Source organism: Lampetra planeri, chromosome 7 (genome assembly GCF_965212315.1).
Source record: "Lampetra planeri chromosome 7, kcLamPlan1.2.h2, whole genome shotgun sequence".
Classification (NCBI taxonomy): domain Eukaryota; kingdom Metazoa; phylum Chordata; class Hyperoartia; order Petromyzontiformes; family Petromyzontidae; genus Lampetra; species Lampetra planeri.
Window position 1 is genome coordinate 7,896,393 of NC_136113.1, and position 23,406 is coordinate 7,919,798.

Sequence of the window (23,406 nt, forward strand, 5' to 3'; positions counted from 1 at the left end):
CGTGTGTAGCTGTTTAAGTGGATTATTACTTTGCAAGATCGATGAGAGATGGATTTGTCTTGGAGAGGCCTTCATCCAACAGTGGATTGACCAAGGCTGCTGATGATGATGATACTACAGACTGCTAGTGCTGTTCACTAACCCATTCGATGGTTTGTTTTTGCACACATGCATTGTGAACTTCCAATCACAAAAGGTGTAACACCAAAAGACAGAAGCAAGACACAAATAGTGTTTTGTATTCTAAATCATGTTAGTTTATTTATTTATGCTAGAAAAACACGATCCCTTGAACGTGTGATTGATGTCTGGGCCGTGCTTTCTGGGATGAAACAGACGATATATGGGTAGAGTGCTATCTGTAATGTTAACAAATGGCCCCGAACCAGTTGCAACCCTTTGGGAAAGGGCTCACGAGTGCCTTCGATGTATGGGGGCAGCAGTGGCCTGTGTAGCGTGAATATTGGACACTTCATCACAATTTCCACCTGCTGGAGGTGATGTCCATACCAGCTTGCATGGTCTAGGCCTCACACGAACGCCTTTCCTTCGGCTGCATAGCCATCCCAGTGGCATAGACACTGATCGGATGAACTTCTTCCGTAGCAGTTGTGCTGTGGGTGTAGCTCTCTCCGATCGTGTGTTCGGTTTGTGCGGTGCGATGTTGACATTTTGCTCCTCGGCATGTGGGGCGAAACACTGGACAATCTGCTACCACACAGGAGGAGCTTGTTCTGTATTTTGTAAATCAAGCTGTGATCTTTAAAACAATGTTGCAACTTGCACACCAGATGTAGCCATGCTTGGGAACAGGGCGTTGAATCATCTTACTGAAAGAAAAAAACATCGCTGTGTATATTTGTTGATCCGAGTGTTTAAGTATGCCGTTTAAAAGAAAGTCTTACATGCCGCGCTTGATTTAATTGGAAATCTGATTAAATTTGAACGCACTTATTTTTTCATATGGTGTGCTGCATGGGTAAGTGTTTTGGAACTGCAACAACAAATGTGCATTGATGTCTAGGTTATTTATGAGCTGATGAGGTGCTGCCATTTAATAGTCTTGATGGACAGCAGAACTCGAAACATGTTGACACGGCACTCTTCAGAGTGTCCTTGATGTTCAACCGCAAGGTACTCAAAGTTGCTTTGCTGCCCGTGGCTGTGCATCTGATGAAGAAAGGGACACTGGTGTCGTTTGCAGTTGAGTGCTGGCCAGTGACGTGCGGTGAGGTCAATGGCTGGGGAGGCACTGGCTCGTGTCAGAGCCAGATTCACAACACTGAGAAGAGCGTGGCCTCACTGAGGGGGGCGTGGCCTCACTGAGGGGCGTGGCCTCACTGAGGGGGCGTGGCCTCACTGAGGGGGTGTGGCCTCACTGAGGGGGCGTGGCCTCACTGCGGGGGAGTGGCCTCACTGAGGGGGGGCGTGGCCTCACTGAGGGGCGTGGTCTCACTGAGGGGCGTGGCCTCACTGAGGGTGCGTGTCTTCACTGAGGGGGGCGTGTCCTCATTGAGGGGGCGTGTCCTTACTGAGGGGGGCGTATTAGACACGTTCCCCTCAGTGAGGCAGATGTGATAGCTGCCTCCCCTGGTGTTTTTCATTGCAGTTTCATGACGAGACCAGCGAGCCTAAATATCTTTATACACATACGTGAAATAAGTTACCTGAAGAATGGAAGGCGAGGACATGAAATGAAGGGGTCTACAAACATTACATTGGTGACATACTGAGATAGTAACAGGCACGTGCTTATTGCCGCCCTCCATCCAGTTACTGAGGGGTTGCGCAATCAGAGGGGAGGCTGAGCTCGTCGCTGCCTCACCTCTCGTCTCTTCGTGTATTTGCAGCGGAGCTTCTCAAATTTGGCGATTTTCACTATTAAAATGATTGGAATCGAATAGAAATGACATTTATAACACAGATCCGTTGAAAAATCTTAATATTTATTTTATTTGATTCTTCTTCTTTTTTACTTTTATTAACAGCTATTTTCACTAGAGTATGACAGGTGAGGCTCTGCCTCCCCTGCCTCCCCTGACCGCACGTCCCTGGTGCTGGCGATAGCTGACATTCAGGGATGGACAAAGATGTGAGGCAGAAAGAACAGGTCGTGATCACTTGTTGCCATTAGGGAAATAGCCGGTGGCAGCTGCTGCTATTTTTGAAAATAAATCAACTGTGACCACCATTATTGACTTTGTCATGGGAGCATTAACACGAAGAGAAAATATCAGTCAGGCCACACTCAGGCCGTCAATGGAATGTCAAAAATATTCAGACACAAATTTATATTTGTTTATGCATTTTTCAAAATCCGTTTCTCATAAGTTCGCTCGCCAATGTAACATTTTAAACACGTATTTTTGGTTAGCCTACATTGCTAACACAATCAAAATTTACTGCAATTCGTGTGTAAGGAATCTCATTTTGGACCATCCATTCTATAAGCAACTAATCTGTCTCTACATTTCTATAACTCTTCCCACATCTCTCCACCAATTTTAATGAGCGATGTGTCAAAAGTTATTTGGCTTATAATTACGGTGTTAATGATCCCCTCTACCATTTACAATGTATCAGCACATGATGCAAGCTCTATTTAAAAGAATACAATCGATAGGTGTTAGCATATGAAACGTTGGGGTGGGGGGGAATTCCCATCAGAATGTTTGAAACTGTTAGTTCAGCACATACTATAAACAGGGGATTGAATGATAGCTAGTCATACCGTTGATCGGAGCAAAATGGCTTGCAATTTAAGAAGTGGTTGTCTTGGCATTAATTCGATGATTGTGGTAATGAAGGTGGTGGGAGTACATCTATATAAATACCGCTGCTCTGGTGGTGTTTATAGTCACAGAATAGTAACACGGAGTGGGATAAGATGTACGGTACTTGCTGTTTTGAGGCTTTGCGTAAGCTTTAAAGAGACGTATTTGGAATAGATGTTCCCATGACAGTCGGAATCCGAATCTCTTTTTCCGGGAGAAATCTGATGAGCTATGAAGCTCTTTTTTCACAGATGTCCAGTAGGGGGCAGGTCAGAAAGTTACAACAACACACAATACAAAAAAACGATGGGAGTTCAAAATATAGGAAAGGTAAGCAAATCACTAAAAATAAATGAATAGAATAGAAAGTATGATTTCAAATTGCATTGCAAAGTGTGCTTCGAGTAATTGACAAATCAGCAACCTTCCATTCCGATATCAGGAAGCCACTGGAGCCATGCACTTTTAAATCTCGTTTGAAAACTCATTTCTTAAGAACTCCTTTTTGTGTTTAGTTTGTTGTCCTTCCCCCGCACCGCCGATTAGTATGGTTGTCTACGCACGAAAGTTCAACATGATACATACATACACGATTAAGGCAAATTTTAATGATATTTTGCGTTTGCTTGAATCCAGAATTTCTGGGAGATGAGCAGTCACCACACACTCTCTCTCTCCTCCAGGGAAATTGCTGAGCAGACACAGAGCAGGCAGTGAATCTGCTCCTCGGGTGACAAGGGAGCAGGAATGGTTTGGATTATGATTCGCAGTTGGGTTACACGGGCCAGTTAGACCTCACAATAGTGGCTTTGAATTCGGAATTGTGTTAATTTGGAAATTACTGTATCCAGAGGCAATGCTTTAGCCTGGATAATATGAAATATTGTAATTCAAAGTAAATAAGACTACTACATTGGTGTTTTTTTGTGCCAAAGCAGTCCAGTTGACAGAAACAAATCATGCTGTCATGCAATTCAAAATGCTCACATTGTAAACGTGATAAATTTTCGACATGAATAAACAGACTCGTACAAATGCTGTACGATACGTGAGCGATCTCATGTGTCTGTTATATGTGTGTGTGTATGTATGTTGAACTTCTTTCGCACCGTACGTAGCCAACCTTAGTAATCGAAGGTGTGAAACATAATACTGTACAGCCGTTATTCAATCCACTGCTAGATGAAGGCCTCGCCACGTCCTGTTTGTTTGATCATACTTCACCAGCCTGGTCAATGCAGGTCCGTGCAGAGGAGGGACCAGTGCTAGTTTCAGACGTCTCCTACTTATTTCTCACGTCTGTCCACCAAAACTAAATGTCATTCCAGCGCTTGCAGGTCGCCTGCTGCGAGATATTGCGCAGTGCAGAGGCCTTCCTCGGTGGGTCGGCAGAGCAAGACGGCCTGCAATGCACAACAAGAGCTCGTCACCAAATGGGCCACCACGGTGGCGAGATGTTAACAACCTCGTCTGGTATGCAGAAGGTTGCGGGTTCGATCCTGGCCCTGACGCCTGTTTGTATATGTGGAGTTTGCATGTTCTCCCTGTGGTCGCATGGATTTTTCTCCGGGTCCTCCAGTTTTTCCCCCTCCACATTTAGAAACACGCGTTTAGAGTAGGTCGTTGAGAGCGGCGGTGTCGTGGTTTTTGCGCTGCGCGATGAACCCGGCGACCCGGGTTTGATTTCTGCCCACACCGGTGGCGATCACCTAAACTGGTCATGGGCCTCTCCTAGGTCGACTCAGCCTTAAACGAGTATCTGGTGCAGTGATTTAAAAAAAATCGCCACTCGAGAGACAAAGGTGCTGGCTACCCACCCCCTCATATACTGTGTCAGCCTTCATAGGTCATTTCTAACAGCACTTGCCCCAACAGTCTGTTCAGGCTATATGGCGATCTGTTGCTTTGTGTTTTTGTTAGTTACAGCTGGGAATTGAACTTGGGTCACTGGTTTCATCGTGCAGTTTCACTAAGTACTGCTGCATCTCCGCTGGATTAAGCCTAACCTAATTTATATTTTTATTATTTGACGGAATTTTTATTCCAGGCACTTTGCGTTTGGATTTACAGAGCTAGTGTTTTTCATTGGGTGGTTTTAGTGTTGCACCCCTACAATTTCATTGCCCCTGGTAAGTATTGTTCTCTTGGGACCTCTTATTGGTTTGTGAGCAGAACCGTCGAGACATAATTGCATTTCACAGTTCCGTCCCATGCACTCCTCCCATACAAGTCACTCATAGTGGCATTCTGATGTTTGGAGAGAGGACAAAAATGGTAAATATTGGCAGATGTAAGCAAATATAGGTCCTGCCATGCCATTGAATACTGTATCACCTTTTTTCAAGGTTTGGTTGTATTCAGCCAGATTTACCAAGAAATCCACCCGAAGAGGTTGGCTGTGCTTTATTTAAATATAGAGCACAACTTAGCTTATCCAATTCTTCAGGGAATTGGGTATAGGGAGGTACAGTATGTCAAAAGGGTGAATTAAAAAAAAAAACATCTTGAGAAATTACACCACCCATCAAAAAGGTTACCGGATAAAAAAAAATAGAGATAAACTTGACATAAACATGGGGAACTCCTGTTAGAGGTAAGCGAATGTCTGTAAGGTTACGAGTACAGTAGAATGCTGCATGTAAAGAGGTCGGGTTTGTGATCACCTGCAGAAAATGACAGTTACACCGTGGAACATATACGGTGCTGTGCTGGGTGTGGGTGGTTAATTGGTTAGGGTGCATATGTGATGGTCGAATTGTGGTAATACATTTTTTGTTGCGAGTGGTTTTTGTTTTGGTGCCGTTTCTTATTTTGTCAATTCGTTTTGATTTTGCTTTGTAGTCGGGTTTTCATTGGCTTGGTAGTGGCTCTATATGGGATTGTGGGCCTTATATATAATTAATATACAGCGTTATGGGATGCTATTACCATGAATGACGCGATATAAAATTTAAATATTATTATTAGATGTGACGTTAAACTGCTACACTTTCAACCGTGTTTTGTTCTCATGTCACAATTCACTTTTGTGATGCATGTAAGCGTTTTCATGATAAAAACACATTTTCTTCTTATAGCAAAAATCTTTTTTTTGTTGCACTTAATTTACACCCATTATTTGTCATAAGATCTGCCACCTTCATTACGACACCTATATTAAAAGTTGAGCTAATGTAGAGCATTTATCGCACAGAAGAATCAGCCATTAACAAATACCATTTCTTTTTCTCCATCATGTGTCTACGTCTATAAAAAACAGGAGAAGAAATTGGATTTTGGTCGACACGTGCCCCAGTAAATGACCTAATCTATTTTGACAAGTCGGCCCAGATGAGAATCCTTTTATAGCATCCTTCAGGCACAGATGGACACATTCGGTTCATTATCTGCACGTGCATTATTCTTTTTTTGGTGAAAGATAAAAAAAAATTGAGCTGAAGCAGCTTCATCGTGCAATATCGTCGTCACAATGGGAAACACGTTGATACCGTAAGACAAAGATCCCCGTGTAGTCTTAACGGACTTTTGGGGCAAGTGCTGTTAGCGAGCACCTATCAAGGCTGGCATGGCACACGAGGGGTGGGTGGCCAGGCAGCACCACGCCCGACCGCCTTTGTCTCCCTTGTGGCGATGCTTACACACTGCACCAGGTGCTCTATTGAGGCCGAGTCGACCTAGAGGAGGTCCAATACCAGTTCAGATAATTGTATCTGGTGTTGGCCATGAAGGTAGCACTTTCACACAGATACGGATTACGCCAAATATATTCACTTTAATTCGCGCGTGTCACGCACAATTGTTCCCATGGCGAGTGGAGTTAATTCGATTTCTCAACTCGGAATGCTACTCCTGTTGTTCACCAACAAATATATGTTGGTTGTAACGTCTTCCTAGCAGAGCTGGCAGTGGCTTGCACAAAGTCTTGAATTCCAAACTTGATCTACGTTGACACATCTAAATGTACATTTGCATTACAAATACACTTTAAGAGTGGGCTATTGCTCCTGAGAAGAAGGATACAAAAATACACAACAATTCAGTGATTTAATTGACATAGAAATTACTGATTACGCTTCAAGGGCACAGCTTTGGGGAGGGAGGGAGGGGGGATATCCTTGCCTCGGTGGTGAATATTGATCGGATGGCACCAGTGTTTTTTATTACAGATGTACATCAACACTTAGAGTGGCCATGCTTGATTCCCACAGTCACCAACAAGAAGCCGTTGCAGGGCTACATCACGAAGGTGAAGCGCTTCGAGGGCGTCTCCTCCTTCGTGCGCCGCTCCCAGTGGACGCTCGATCAGCTGCGACAGGTCAACGGCGTGGACGGCGTCCGGGTAAGGTTTAGAAACTTGCTTGTAGATTTGAAGCTTTCGTGACTGCAAGGATTCATATTCTTAGGTTTTTCGGTAAAGTCACGTAAGTAAAAAATCAAAATTAATAAAAGTAAAATAAAATAAAATAAAAATCACGACGTTTAGGAGGCAACACAAGCTTCCGTCTTCAGGTGGAACCGTCACAGCCCGACAGCTGTATTACTTGATACAGCTATTACTTGATACAGCTGTCGGGCTGTGACGGTTCCACCTGAAGACGGAAGCTTGTGTTGCCTCCGAAACGTCGTGATTTTTATTTTATTTTACTTTTATTAATTTAGATTTTTTACCTACGTGACTTTACCGAAAAACCTAAGAATAGAAACTTGCGTTTAGAGTATTCAGCTGCTGCACATTTCCACGTGATAAGCCACTTCGTTGAGCTATCATATGTGGCTGGGTTGCTTCTGAAAAAAAGAGCTATACAGCCCAGTGGGCCTTAACCTAGTAAAGTGAAATAAATAAAAATACAAATGTTTAACATGCTTTGTTCACACGCATCTCAATGCAGCCGCATTTCAAGACACTGGTGTATTGGGCGCAATGGCGGCGAGATGTTAACTATCTCGCCTGGTATACAGGAGTGTGTGGGTTTGACCCCGACCGTGACACCTGTATATTTTGAATTTGCATGTTCTGCCCGTGGTCACTTGGATTATTCTCCATATGTTAAAACACCAAAGACAATGCATATATTATCAGAGCATGTTTTTGTTTGCATTCTGACCACAAGTACTGTGGTTAATGCAGTCATGATTCATTGTAAAAGGTTTCAGTTTGGTGTTTTAACATCTTAACACCTGTTTTGTTGCCAGAAAAAAGGGGAAAACCTATTCTCATGCGTTTAGAGCTTTTATGCTGCTATAAATGTTCATGTGATGAGCCACTTCGTTGAGCTATCATTTGTGGGCAGGTTGCTTCTGAAAAAAAGCTATATAGCTCAGTGGGCCTTACCTGGTAAAATAAAAATAGTTTACTTTATAGTTTATTACAGGATTAGGCATCTTAATGCAACCAAATCTTCAGCCGCTGGTGTATTGACCATCTCAATGCAGCATCTCAATGCAGATACTGGGGTACTGAGCACCTCAATGTAGCCGAATCTCAAGACACTAGTGTATTGAGCATTTAGATTGTCGTGAGTTGAAGGTTTCAGCCCTGGCCACCAATGAGGACACGTAGTCGTAGTAATAATATTTCAAGTTTTGTAAGGCACGTTTCACATGTAGATCCCAATGTGCACACACACACACACACTTAAATTTACATATTCTAACTTTTGGAATTCAAATTCTTTTGATTGACATGCAACAGACACTCTTTGAAAGGAGAGTATGTCAAAGGTGTGCCACGAGTTGGGTGACGTCACTTCGGAAGTAGTTCCGTGACATCATTTTCTGGGAGCAGCTTTTTGACACGGGGTGGTACATTGCTAGCTGTCAGAGTTTCGTCTTATAATATGGTACTGGTACTCTTTGTTACTTTCGGGAAAGTCACGTAGGTAAAAAATAATTAAAGTAAAAAAAAATACAGTAAATTAAATCACGACGTTTATTTAACTTTTTTATTTTATTTGTATTTTTTTACTTTTATTATTTTTTGCCCACGTGACTTTACCGAAAGAACCTTGCAGTCACGAAAACTTCAAATCTAGAATGGTGTTGGTAGCTTGATCCAAAATTATATTGGGGGGAGCGGGGGGGGTAAAGAGAAAAAGAAGGCAAAGAGAGGATGTTTATTTAAGTCGTGGATGCCTTTTAGTGAGCTGTATCAAGTGGCGCTGTTTGATAGCCAGCCAAGGAAAGCGAGGTGCCTCTCGATTGATAGGTGGCTCAGAGGTCACAGCATTCAGTCAACAGCACTTCTTTTTTTTTATTTAGATTGAAAACTTTTCTTTGGAACTGCTTTTTGTGTTTAGTTCGTTGTCTTTCCCCCGCATCTCCGTTTAGCACGGTTGGCTACGTACGGTGCAAACGAAGTTCAACATACATACAAACCACACCACTGACATCCTGGATTCAAATCCTGTTTGTAGACACCCTGGTTAAAAAAGACAAACACATACTTCTTACATACAACCACCTCTCTATTAAGTGTAGCCATAAGTCTACCTGATCTGCTTATTTTCATAAAGTCAGATAATGCTATAGATGAATACATATTGGTATTTTAAAAAAAACATTTCTATACATTATTAATATTTCTCATTTCAATGTCAAACTAAGATCATGTGCTTGAAGTGTGTAATTTTATTAGACTTCAAAACATTTCATCACCTTGCAACTCATACGTCGATAGAATACCACATACATCTACAGTAATATACATTTCATTACTTACCAATGGTTTATGTTTTTTACAACAGTCCAAAGTGGCCTTTCGGTGTATAAAAGACCATGAGAGGTACTTATGTTTTCTCAATCTACTCTGGCATTTTCCAAGGCATCCCTCAAGCAATGGTTATTAATAATGCCTGTCAAAAATGAATGAGTAACCCATTGATTATGCTTTATTTAACAGTCCCTTGATGCTCAAGCGATCATGACTTAGTGTTGGCCTAAGGCAGCTTGAATGCTGTAACAATCTGAGGATACATTCACTATCAATAAATATTCTCTCTGGTAATGTGCCACAGAGGTAGAGAGTGCTCTTAGATTTCATTCACTTAGTCATGAACTTACAATGGAAATGATTGGTTTTCTTGTCATGCGAAAATCATTCCTCTCAGTGGCAGAGCGGGTGGATAAGCCCTGCCACTTACCTTGTGGAATAGGTCACTTGATTGGGATCTAAAAAGTAGATCTGTAGTATCCACTTATGTGAGCCACTCTTTAACATGATGGGCTGCACTGTTCCGCGAGAGATTTTGCACGGATGCTTTGTCTCTTGGCAAGGTACCAATAGCACAATTGAAATTCCATTTATGAAAAAAATATATCAAACAATAAGCCAAGTCACAGATTCACTCACCTCTGGAAGAAACTATAGTAACTTTGTTATCTATAGTTAGCATATGTGGATATGTACATTTGAACCATGCTAATTTAATGAGAAAATAAATAAGCAAATACGTTTGGATATATCTATGGGACCGTTTTGCCAGTATCAAGATATTGATTTATAAAAAAAAAAGGCTTTAGCCTTTCTGGTATAAAGAAAGGTGTTAAGATGTTCAAACCTCAAATAGACACCTATTACAAGGCATCAAATCTGCATTCAACTATGGTGCAATAAATGTGGATGTCCAATATGGTAAATAATCATCTTATATTTGTCCTGACTCTTTAAACATGTTGTGTCAACATAAGCATTTTACATCTCACCAAAAGCATCTTTAAAAAAGTTTTACATAAAGAGTTGTAAAAACAAATGGATAATATTTACAGTCTTGTATAAATCTACTCCTGGGGGAAGGGCCCTCCAGGTCATGTCGGTCACGGCAGTTGATTGATCAGACTTCTCCATGCTGGGCAGTGCGCGTTGCTAAAACAGTGCCCCGGGACCAGCTCTGATTTTCCTAGCTACTTATGTTAGCTGCAGTCAGGAATCCAACTCAGATCATCAGGTTCAGAGCGCAGGTTGTGAGCTACCACACCACCTCTTCCACCAAAAGAGTTCCTATATCATTCGTATTAAAATGTTCTAAATGCCACAATTGCACAGGATTGCAGATACAATACTGTCTAGCTTGGGTTTTGTAACAAAAACATTTGTGCTTGCAATGTATATGTACAGCCTTTTAGGGTACATTAATACAGACTACCACGCAGTGTAATGGACCAGCTTTAATTTCAAAGTATTGTGCACAGTAATGGAATTCAATTATCCTACATTTTCTAATGCATTTTCTTTAACATTTGCTTTAACAATGAAAGATCAAGGGTTACAAAATCACAGTGGCGGGGGGGGGGGAGAGAAGCCCAATGCAAATAAAGTATTTGGGAAACTATATTTCATCTTTGATGTAAAAAAAAAACCTTTATCGTTGACTGCCATGCAAGCCTCTTTTTCCCACGCCTTCCTGTATTTGCCGACTTGATGTTTGGTTCGTGTTTTATATAAATATGCAACATTGTTTCGCAGGACTGCCCAGAGTTTGACCTTCTCTTTGACAACGCACACGACCAGTGGGTGGCCGGCACTGCAGCTGAAAAGGGCTCCTTCCTGCAGTCCTTACACCACACATGCCAGCGGCATTTGGCTCAGAGACTGCAACCAGATTTCCTCAACTGCCCTTCCCGGATCCTCGTCGGTGAGATTAAAAGGCGATCTGCCACCCGCACGCCCAGATAACCATCACGTATATGTATATACGTATCGCCATCGTTGTTGTCAGCCATCTGGTCAGCCATCTGGTCAGCCATCTGGTCAGCCATCTGTCCACTGCTGGATGAAGGCCTCCCCAAGCCATGCGCATCTCTCACAGTTTGGCAATGCAACAGTTCGTCCAACACCTACACACGTGCTGGTTTCATCGTAATATGTTCTAAACTCGCTTTCTGTTTGCTCCGTTTTTTTTTACCTTGCCCCCACTTTGACTGCATTGTCCATTACAATTCCAGTTATATCACTGGTTAGAGTGGTGACCTCATTGTCAGCAATGTATTTGTACCCTCAGTACATTCACCACGGGAAGTGATCAGAGGCTGGTGGGATGCACTATACTGTAGTAAAAAGAACATAGCTAATTACACAAAATATAATTATTGATTATTGTTCTTATTATTTCAACAGTCGCTTGTAATTGCCCAATATCATTGACCATATGCACCACAGCCATTCTCACTATAATACCTGAAAACGTGTAATTCACACTTGCGTTTCCCTGTGTCATCATGAATTGACAATCAGGATAAAGATCACTGGTTATTTGTTAACAATGCATAACCTCTCCTAATTGTTGGTGCATAATGATGTATACGTTTTCTCTCCAGAAGTCACATCCATCTGTACAAATTATTATAATTATTTAGTACATTATCGTATTGATACACTGGAATACTGATTACATAGCGCCTTAGCTGTGTACTTGAAGTCTTTTTCATTTCTGCTCAAATTATATTCAGGTTGTTATAATTGTACATTCGCTTTGTTTTCCAAGCAAAAATGAACAAATTGATTGTAGCATCCTCACTGTCCTAGAAGTTAAGTAATAGAGACATGGAAAGAAAGTGGTTATTTTCTTCAGGCCAATGAGTAGCCAAAGTTCTGACACATTTTTTCATTCTCACTGTCATCTACATTCCCTGAATTTTAGTGTCCGCTAATGATTCTAGATTTGAAGCTTTCGTGACTGCAAGGAATCATCTTCTTAGGTTTTTTCGGTAAAGTCACGTAGAAAGTAAAATAAAATAAAAACAAAAATCACGACGTTTGCCTCCGAAACGTCGTGATTTTTGTTTTTATTTTATTCTACTTTCTACGTGACTTTACCGAAAAAAACCTAAGAAGATGTCCGCTAATGATTTCCCTTAAGGGGCAGTGTCTCCCTTTCCCTGGGTATTAATTAATAAAGCACTGGGTTAATACTACAGTGTAATTTCCAGGTACCCTCATCTGTGTGTGAGGGCTGGTTTGGATTAGTATAACCTCTGCTCCGAGTACTAGGCAATCTTTTGCACTCTGCAAAAATATGCTTGAAAATCCCAAAATGGCAAATTATGCAGTGCATGCTTTTGAATGCCTTACATCAAAATCACACTTTTGAACAAAACTGAAATGAACGTTTTCATTGAGCATAATTTTGTAGTCTCCAAAATGCATTTCACATTGTTAAATAATTAAGTTAATATACACTACAGCCATTTTTTTTATCCACTGCTGGATGAGGGCCTCCCAATGCCATGTAGGTTAGTGGCGGTTATTTGATCATACTTCACCTCTGGCCAGTGTGGGTTGGTAAAGGTAGGTATCACAAACGTGGGAGCATAGAAGTACAGTCCTGTGAAGGATGTTGCTGCGCATTCCTATGCTGACTACCACTTAGCAGTTGTTTTCTTTAGGCCGATTAGTAGCTGAAACCGAATTTTTTGTTTTGTTTTAGCATCAGCTAATGATTTCCCTCAATGGACAGTGTCTGCCTTTTCCCAGGGAATTAATTAAGAAAGCACCAGGATAAAAGTACGCCAATATTATCTGAATCGTGGTCGTCCATGTAAACACTAATATGCCTATGAGCAAATAATCAGAAATGCCTCCAACTTGCTTCCATTGCAAGTTGAAGGCATTTCGGATGATTTGCTCATAGGCATATTAGTGTTGAAAATATTTCCCTGGCAATCAGGTGGAGTGTATAGAATGTTGTTAAGTCATTAAATAATTCCCGTTTGATTCATTATCTCCACATACAAATAATATGTTTGAGTCTATCAGCGTTTTGGCCCCCCAGACTGATTCCACCAGTGTGTGGTTTGCATTCCTGACTAATCAGCCTCGGTATGAAATCAGTTCAGTGTCTGCAAGTTTATTTAAACGCTGCTGGTGAATATACATTTTTATGTGAAGATACAGATTGGAAGTTAATTTATGTATAATCCAATCATTCTCCACTACAAAACTCGGTGAGGTTTTAATATAATTATTTTAAAGACCATTTATGATTTTACTGCTAAACATCATCATCCATCAACATCTTCATCAGCCGTGGTCTATCCACTGCTGGATGACAGCCTTGCATCCCACGATCAAACCATTCCTCACAGTTAAGAGCTGTCCATCTCAATCCTACACACGAATTGATCTGAGGGCTTCGCAATCATTAAGTAATTTTAAGTTTAATCTAAAAACTTACCGTTTTAAACTTTCTTTTATTTAATATTATTTTATAGTATTTTATTTTTTTCATGCCTTCGATAGAAATGTATTATAATGAAATTTTGTTTTGTATGAAAATAGCTTTTATTGTTCTTGCGATTGAGTCTTTTGACAATGTTTTCTTCTATCTGTACAGCACTTTGAATTGCATCTTTTGCACGAAATAGTGCTATAGAAACAAAGATTTGATTGATTGATCTCATGACTCCATCTCTCCACGGCCGTCATCTGCTTAGACACGTTATTTTTTCGGTTGTCATGCCATCAACTGCTCACCTTAGTATAATAGTGACTCTATATCTGTTAAATGTTTCTTTAACTTCATTTTGAAATGGTTCTATGATAACTCTATGGTGGGCGCCACTGTGGCGAGATGTTAACTACCTCGCCTGATATACAGGAGGTCGTGGATTTTTCTCCGGGTCCTCCGGTTTTTTCTCCACATTTAGAAACATGCATTTAGACTATTTGGCTGCATTTGCACATGACATTCCACTTTGCTGAGCTATCATATGTGGCCAGGTCACTTCTGAAAAAGAGCTATGTAGCTCAGTGGGCATTATCTCGTAACAAAAAATAGTTTCATTTACTCAATTACTCAGCCGATTTACGCTCTAGGAAATGTATTAATCAACGTTAAATTATGTTTGTGCAATAGCTTTGATTTCTCACATGATAGTTTTTGTTCCGATTCCTGTTTTCCTCATTGCTTTACTTTATTTTCTATTTGTTTTGCTTCTGTGACGAAAGAACATAAGTCTCCACTTGCAACCATTCCACAGCTCTTTTTCATCTCTATCCTATGATATCACGTATTATATGTTTTCTTTCTATAGCAGTGTTTGCGATGGACTTGTTGAGTTGTTTTAATTATTATTTGTGCTTCACACTCTCATAGAACTCGTCTAATCAGGTTAATAATTCACTGGGTGTAAGGACCCACATTCCTCAACTTCCTTCTGCAAATAAACTGTTCAATGTTATTCCCAATGCCCCTACTAGCTAGTGTCCTGAGTTAACCCAAGATTAGATCTTCCACTGACTCGGTCACATTTATACAATGAGATTTGTTCTATTGTATTTGCTCAGGCCCCCAATGTTGTGTCGACTCTATTTGGTGCCTAGTCACCGTTTAAACGCCACCAAGTCTACAAATGACCCTTGGGTTTTTCATTTTGTTGGAATTGATTACTATTATAGTTTTTCACAATATTTATGGTGTCTAAACGTGTAGTACAATTTACGTAGCTTTCAAAAAAACGGATTATTTTTGTTATATGGTAGGCTGATAAATTATGAGAAAATAGAATTTTCCAAAACTGTATCTTCAGGAAGTGATTTTTTTTCTCTCCATCATAGCAAAACGAAACACAATCCCTGTGGGACCCTCTCTACATGAATAAAGGAGTTGAGGTATTTTTCTAGAGAATCGCTCCATACTGCTAAGGTGAAACCTTAGGGAGGAGATACAGACTCGCAATGCTGCATTAAAATTAGATTATATTCTTGCGCATGGCAGCGGCATCTTCAGAAGCAAAATGCCAATCTTCTTGGTTATTTCGGTAAAGTCACGTAGAAGGAAAACAATAAAATAATAAAAATAAAACATAATTAAATAATTCTCACGACGTTTCGGCCACAACGCAAGCAGCCGTCCTCGACAGACCTGTTCTTCACCTGAGGACGGCTGCTTGCGTTGTGGCCGAAACGTCGTGAGAATTATTTTATTATGTTTTATTTTTATTAATTTATTATTTTCCTTCTACGTGACTTTACCGAAAGAACCAAGAAGATGAATCCCTGCAGTCACGAAAGCTTTAAATCAAAATGCCAATGTTGAGGTCTTCTTGCCACGAGAGGGCCTTAGGAGACAGTCCGTGTAGTGTTGCTATTCCTCCTCCATTTAAGGGGTGCAGACTACAGTGTTTTACTATTTGGTCCATAGTTTGAGTTGCCCGGCCACAATCGCACTACTGTGGCTTGTGTGTTTAATGTTGCATACATGAAGGAGAGTACATTGGGCCTGTTGATGTTTAATGCGTACGATAGTTACACCAATTTGGTTGAGGCATGTCAGAGCCAGGAGGTGCAATGTTTGGGGGTCTGGAATTACGTGGGGGGTTTTTTTCTTTCTGGACATCTGCATTGTTCCACACCGTTGACCAGCGTTCTACCAGATCTGGATGCGATTCTAGGATGGTGACAGCGCGACAAAGGTCGCAAACGGGTTTTGATTCCTTACCCGTACCCGTACCCGGCCGCACCAGGGTGGCAAACGGGTACCCGTACCCGGCCGGGTATGGGTAGCCGGGTATCGGGTAGGGTACGGGTATCGGGTACCCGGTTGCGACCTCTGCAGCGCGATCCCTGAAAGGAGATCGGGATTTCAGACTGCGGCGAGGTTCTTTGTTGAGGATTCTAGTTGTCGTTGGCAAGAAAACATGTATACCTCTTTGCAGTTTGCGTAATGTCTCTACGGATTAAATACCCCCCAAAAAATGCATTACAATAGGAAGTGGGTAACCCCTCCCCTACGGCTCGTGGGTGTGGGGGGGGAAGGGTTGGCGCGCGGCAAGCGTGTCACGTGAGGCACACGAACGGTGTCAGTTTTGACAGCTGTCAGTCAGGATTGATTGGAGGACAAAAAGGTCATAGATTTGAAGAGCTCCGTGAAATAGATCTTCACTGTTTGAAGTTGATGTTGAATAATTAAATGTCCCGCGATAAATATATTTATTTTTTGTAAAATAACTTTACAATACGTGATTTTATTTTATAATGTATTAGCTCGTTCTTGGCCTTGCTTGAAGCTTCGCGTTTGAGTCGTATATGTTGAGTGTTGTCGTCGGCTGGTTCTTCGCTTGCAAAGATCAGGGATGAGTGTAGTTTGCGTTCGACAGACGCTGCAATATGAACACAAAAAGCTAAACAAAAAAAGGTAAAGGTGCAGCCCTGCAATTTCTCTGGCACGCCACTACCGATAGAAGGGCTTCCACTAGTGAAAGCTCTGGAGGACATTTGATCGACTTTTTTCATACTGGCCAGAAGTCTTTGAATATTTGTGAGCACTTTACTCCACAACACACGAATTTCCAAATCGATTAACTCTGGTGTTCCCATTCATGCTGCTGGGTGAACAGGTGGGGAGATAAAAAAAACATTGCTCATCGAGTCAACAGCCGTGCCTGAAGATCGAACTGGCGACCTCTGCTTTGCAAGTCCAATGTGTTCACCATGGTACGATGGTGGCGCCCATGCAGATGTTATATTTCACGTGAGCACCGTGGATGATGTTCTTATTGGTGGATTAATGTGATATATTATTAACGTGGTAAATTTAAGTTTTAATAAATAAAATTATGAATAGAAATTTGTTATGTAGATAAATAGCGATGCTCTGTCGGGAATTCTGCCGTGATTAAAATCTAATGAGGTTTTTTCTCCGCATAAATTTATCTAAGGACATTCCACTGCGGATGCTGTAGGTCAAGGACACGTTTTATGAAGATAAACAGCACACTGAATGGAACGTTCAAGATTCTTTTTTTTCCCAAAAGTATTTTTTAACACAACGATATCAGGTACACACAGGGGACATTAAAGGCGGTTGACTCCAGCATAAATACATTATGGATTATAGTGCATTGGAAACCGATCTATACCGCATATTTCAATAAGCTGTTTAAAAACATTTTAAAATATTAAATAGTGTATGAAATGTCCATAGAGATTTGCGCACAGGTGCGGTTGAGTACATTTCCAACATTTTGCATCAAAGTTCCTCATTCCAATTTACAGGATGCTGCCACTGGGTGATTACTCTTTGTTTTTCTCGGTAAAGTCACGTAGGTAAAAAATAAAATAAAAATAAAATAAATCACGACGTTTCGGAGGCAACACAAGCTTCCGTCTTCAGGTGGCACCGTCGCAGACAAAATACTGTATCTGTGATACAGTAATAATCAAATTACTGTATCAGTGATACAGTAATTGTGTGTTGCCTCCGAAAGGTCGTGATTTAATTTATTTTTATTTGATTTTTTACCTACGTGACTTTACCGAAAAAAACAAAGAGTATGGACCCTTGCAGTCACGAAAACTTTTAATCTAGAATCACTGGGTGATTGTTGGCATTTTGGACTTTGTAAATCAGAGGTCACTGGACCGATGTCACAGTCAGGTCGATGATATGATGATCCACGTTTCTTAAATCTCTCCACCTCTGTCCTCCAAGCGGTATAAATGGGTATACCGCATTTAGTTGATCGGCGGTTCAACCTCTCCCCAAGGCGCCTGGCCAGCATGGAAGAGTAGGCCAAGTTCACCTCCAGAGAGGTGCTCTGTAGAGCTCTCCTCTCGTGCAGGGGCCTCCACCCAGCTGTGTCGTGAGCAAGACATTGCGAGGCTGCATCTTCACCCCCTGACCCTTTTATTATGATTCACAGCTTTGGCAACGTGACACACATCAACAGTGCAGCAACTTGCTCACCCACAGTGAGCTACATGACAGGCCGACGGACACGGCACTTTGTCGGTGGACAGAAATTAGTTCTTCCTCAAAACCAATTTCTTTCAACATATAGCACAGGTATGGACATGTGGAGGTTAACATAAAAACAAACATCAATCCATTGTTGAAAATGTCTGGATTCGTTTAGATTTTAGGTGTAAAAGAATCGATATCGCTTGAGTACAGAGAGTGACTGTCGCGGGCGTGAAATGACTCGTAATGAGCTCTTTGTCCACCTGTGTGTGTGTGTGTGTCCCTTGTTCCAGCTGGCATTGCTCTCGTAGCCAAAACCGCACACAATGTCAGTGTTCTTCATTGTTAACTTGCGAACTTGTGCCGCAGCGTTAAATGTCACATGTCAAATTCAGGACACTTTATTATTATTATTTAAATCAATGACGAATCAGTGTAAGAGTGCTGCACTGCACGCGCACACAAGTTAGCTGCATTATTGTTTTAATGTTCACGCGTCATCAGAAAAATGCCTGGTGACGATGATGCTGTTTGGGGCCGTCCATAAATGACGTCACGCACCTATGGGGGGGGGGGGGTCAAACATTTGTGACGATGTGTGACGAGGGCGGGGCGGGGGGGTTTGAGAAATGTGACGTCACATCAAAATGCGCAACTTTAAATAAATATAGACAACGCGTTTTACTTAATTAAATAGACTTTTTCATAAATGTTTTCTACAAAATCAGAGTGCAGCGGCACATTAAATACGCACTACAATGACAATAGTTTAAAGCGATTTGAAGCATGTTTTATTTTTTGGGGGGGGGGGGGGGCAGAGCTTTGTGACGTCATATTTGAGGGGGGGGGGGTCTGACTTTTTGTGACGCCGTGTGACGATGGGGGGGGGGGGGGTAAAAAATCGTCCAAAATCGCGTGACGTCATTTATGGACGGCCCCTTTGTAGATATGATTCGCAAAAAATATGGTTCCACTTGGTAGCACGTACTCTTTGGTTATTTCGGTAAAGTCACGCAGATAGAAAATTAATCGATCACGACGTTTCGATCGCAACACACGCAACCGTCGCTGAGGCCTCAGCAGTTCTCCTGCTGTGTTTGTCTCACCTCATGGCGATTGCTTGTGTTGCGATCGAAACGTCGTGATCGATTAATTTTTCTATTTGCGTGACTTTACCGAAAGAACCAAATAGTATGGATTCCTGCAGTCACGCAAGCTTCAAAATTAAGATTGTATTTATTTGCTGTTCAGTTCGCTCGTAGTCTATTTAGAAAACTCAAAGGAAAGTACAACGTGATTACTTGCTGGACAAACGTGTTGTAGGGGCACAACTGGGAAACGCAATATGTACATTGAGTGCAGACTGGAGTGAAAATGACAACATGAAGAGGCCATCTGGAGCAGGTTGGAGTGCTTCTGGAAAATATAATTTCTAAATGTAAAACAACATACCAATGTGCCGAAACATTAACGTTTTTAATTGGTGGCTATGACTTGCGATGACATACGATTCGGGAACATGGACCCTGATAAATGAAGTGGAAGAACAGGTGAAGAACGCAGATAGAATCATCTAGAGATACAGGCCGTGAACATCGTGTCACTGCACAACATATTGTGGGTACAGTGCAAAATGGATGGCTTTGGTGATGAATCTGGTTTGCTTACATTACCCTGGCAGCAATTTACCATTCAAGTCCTGCTTTACAAATGCTGACCTCACAATTGATTAGATCAGCTGGCAGATGCAATAACCACATGCAACTATTTAGAATGCAGTCCACACCTGTATATATTCACCATACGTAAACGATGAAGCACTTGTGAAAGTCGTTATATACATCTAAATAAGATACGATAAGGTTTATTTCAGTGGCATCTCACGCTAATAAGTAAAACAGCTAAAACAGCGGCATCCTCAGTTACTAATGCCACCAGCGTCATGCCCAGATTGAATTTGATGCATTTCCATTTTAAAAGAAGTATGTATGCAGTGTTGTGTTTTTTTTCTACCTCTAGCCATACAACTAATGTCCTTGCGCGCGTGAAATGTCAACTCAAGGGGTCAATTCACTTATCGATAATTCCTGCCTCTTATGTGACCGAAGCCTAACGGCGCAATCGCCCTACATGCTCCCGATGTCATCGCATGGCTTTAGGAGGGCTGAGTCTGGTTTGTGACTTGGGTGGGTGAGCGAGCATGAGGCCTGGCCAGGTGTTGTAGGCATGCGGTGGTAAGGTTGCCAGAAGATGGCAGCGTGTAGTGTTAACCGGCCCCACCACTCTCCTATCACTACCCCAACGTATGTCTTCTCCGGATACTCCAAATTCCTTCCACATTTATTCCCAAAATACTCATTCGTGGTATTTGCCAAACATCCCTATGTAGGACCCAAGTGGAAATGTCTTGAGACTCATTGAGTAAAATAATTGGCTGAAATTGATATTGCAGTATTATGTTAGCATATAATCATAAATCACTGGAACAGCATGTGCACGCATTAACGCACGGAACATATTTGGAAGCCTCTCACTCCTGTTATGGATGTAATGAGGTAATGCCTTTGTTTATGCGGTAAATCGTGCGCTATTATTATTTACTTGTGTGCCCCCCCCCCCCCCGAAGCTAGATAGCGTAACAATGAGACTGGTGTAAATGGTAAATGTGTGAGATTTGTGAACCTCCCACCAACAGCCAAAACATTTTCGAACATGACTTGTAAGCAAAAGAAAGAAAAGGTTTACGCAGAACACTGTAAGGGATATTGCTATTGAAATGGTAATTCGAGAAAACACATTCACTTTATTTTGTTTATTGATGTAGCGTAACCAGCTGCCTGGAATATTAATGTGGGGCACATGTACACGCGCAGACATGCACCATTTTTTTTACCATTTTTTTTCAATTTCAAAATTGTGTGTGGTGTAGCTTCTGTGGATTTTCATTTCGTGTACCCTAAAAGGTGACTGCCAATTGAAGAAGCACTTAGTGCCAGGCTTCTTGATGTTTGTTCAGAAGATGGGAATAGCACGGATCCTGGTGACATCTACTGGCCAACATGACGGCACCCAACCCGTGATGCTTTGTTTGATGTATTACACATCGCAACAGGAATAACCCATACTGTTCGTTAATGATACGTTGTGCTGAACAGATGCAAAAAAAGCATGTTGAATTCATTGGACTTGCTGGTTTATAGATTTTTTTTCGCAAAATTTCTACGTGTGATGGATTGCCATAGTTGGAAATGAGTCTGATTAAAAAAAAAACACCTTCCGAAGTGTTGGACAATGCAATTAATGTTTAAAATGTTTGTTGAATTGCAAACAATTGTTTTATTATGTTTTATTTTTATTATTTTATTACTTCCCTTCTACGTGACTTTACCGAAAGAACCAAGAAGATGAATCCCTGCAGTCACGAAAGCTTTAAATCGAAATCTATCTACGTGACTTTACCGAAAGACCCAAAGAATAAGGTCCTCTCAGTTTCATCTTAAAATTAGTACATAGCACTGCCTGTTAATATTAGACACGGGACAATGCACCCCCTGCAGAGAGTTTATGAATTGTCACTCTTCAAGGTCGTTATCCTATTTAATAAACTATTGGGTTTTTATCTCATGCCTTGTAAGTAGTTTCAATTCTAATTTGTTCTACCGCATCTGTATAAATGTGCTCACTCCACTAAAGCCGACATGTAAGAGTTTTTATTTAATTTTCGTTCATTATCGGTAATCACAGCGTTGTTCGTACGTTTCCTGAGTGTAAAGAATCTAGTTTAAAATCGATAAAGGCGCAGTCCTGCATTTTCTTGGTCACACCACCGCTGGTAGAAATGTGTCCACGAGAGGAAGCTCAAAAAGGTCCCTCTAGTCTCGAGTGTATATTGGCCTAGATTAAAACCTGGCCAGTCGTCTCCGAAGATGCAATGCTCGGCTGTTCGACAACGCGATGTGTGAATCGCACTGGGACCGTGGGACGGAGTGGCGCTGGCTATTCTGCTGCGGCTGTGACCGGGGGGTGTCCGCCTGTGTGCGCCACGCGTGTGTGTGTGTTGCGCGTGTTGTGTGTGTGCGCGCGCACAGGGAACAGCATCTTGTGCACGGCGGCGGACAGCGTGACGAGCGCCGTCCAGAAAGCCAGCCAGGCCCTCAATGAGCGCGGAGAGCGGCTCGGTCGAGCAGAGGACAAAACCGCCGATATGGCCAATAGCGCCAACCAGTTCGCCGAGACTGCACAAAAGGTTGAATGATGCACGTTCGTCGTATACACGCGCACGAGTCTTTTTAAATCCTTTATATTAAGTTCACTTGCTTGCTTGCTTGCGCGCTTACAACCATGCAAATCTTTCGATCGTTTTTTAACCCACTTCCCGTGATCCAATCGAGCTTACATTTTGCACACAGACTCGTTGTGCGTGACAATTTATTTTCGTGAAAATTTTTTTCCTAAATTTTCCACTTTTTAGGGAAAAAAAAATTTCACTAACACAATCATATATTTTTCCTAAACACAGAAAATGATTCAAGAAAACAACAAAAATGTACAATATAAACAATCATACAAAAACTGAAAACCTTATAATCCTTATATACGACTTTCCTTATATTTTATTTAAAATACCAATGTGATAAAAAATGAAACTCTTACTCAAGAAAAACAGAAATGAATAATAAAATAAAACCGATGCCACGCATATAAAGAATTTATAGTGAAAAACTTTGTTTTTACGGGTTAATTTTTTTTGTTGCACCATTCTGTGGATATATTGCATCGTTTCCGTTAAAGTACAGTATGTGCTGCGGTGATGACCTGTCATTGCCATGTGCATATTTGACAGGAGCCCACGTTTTGAAGAGTGTACGGCAACCCATAATGATCTCTCTCTCTCTAATGCAAGTTGTTATATGCGTTGGGAATTAAATCAGCAAGCTGTTGATGCCTGTGTTGTCACT

At 41.4% G+C, this 23,406-nt stretch overlaps 1 protein-coding gene across 2 annotated transcripts in view; it reads left to right on the top strand.

Annotated features, from left to right (window-relative positions):
- LOC144719897 (syntaxin-binding protein 6-like) overlaps positions 1-23,406 on the top strand; it is a 60,905-nt gene that overhangs the window by 27,708 nt on the left and 9,791 nt on the right. For both annotated transcript variants that reach the window (XM_078596207.1, XM_078596206.1), the window contains exons 3-5: positions 6,983-7,113; positions 11,236-11,404; positions 22,537-22,694. In XM_078596207.1, the coding sequence (XP_078452333.1) occupies positions 6,983-7,113; positions 11,236-11,404; positions 22,537-22,694 (458 nt within the window). The remainder of the gene's footprint in view (positions 1-6,982; positions 7,114-11,235; positions 11,405-22,536; positions 22,695-23,406) is intronic.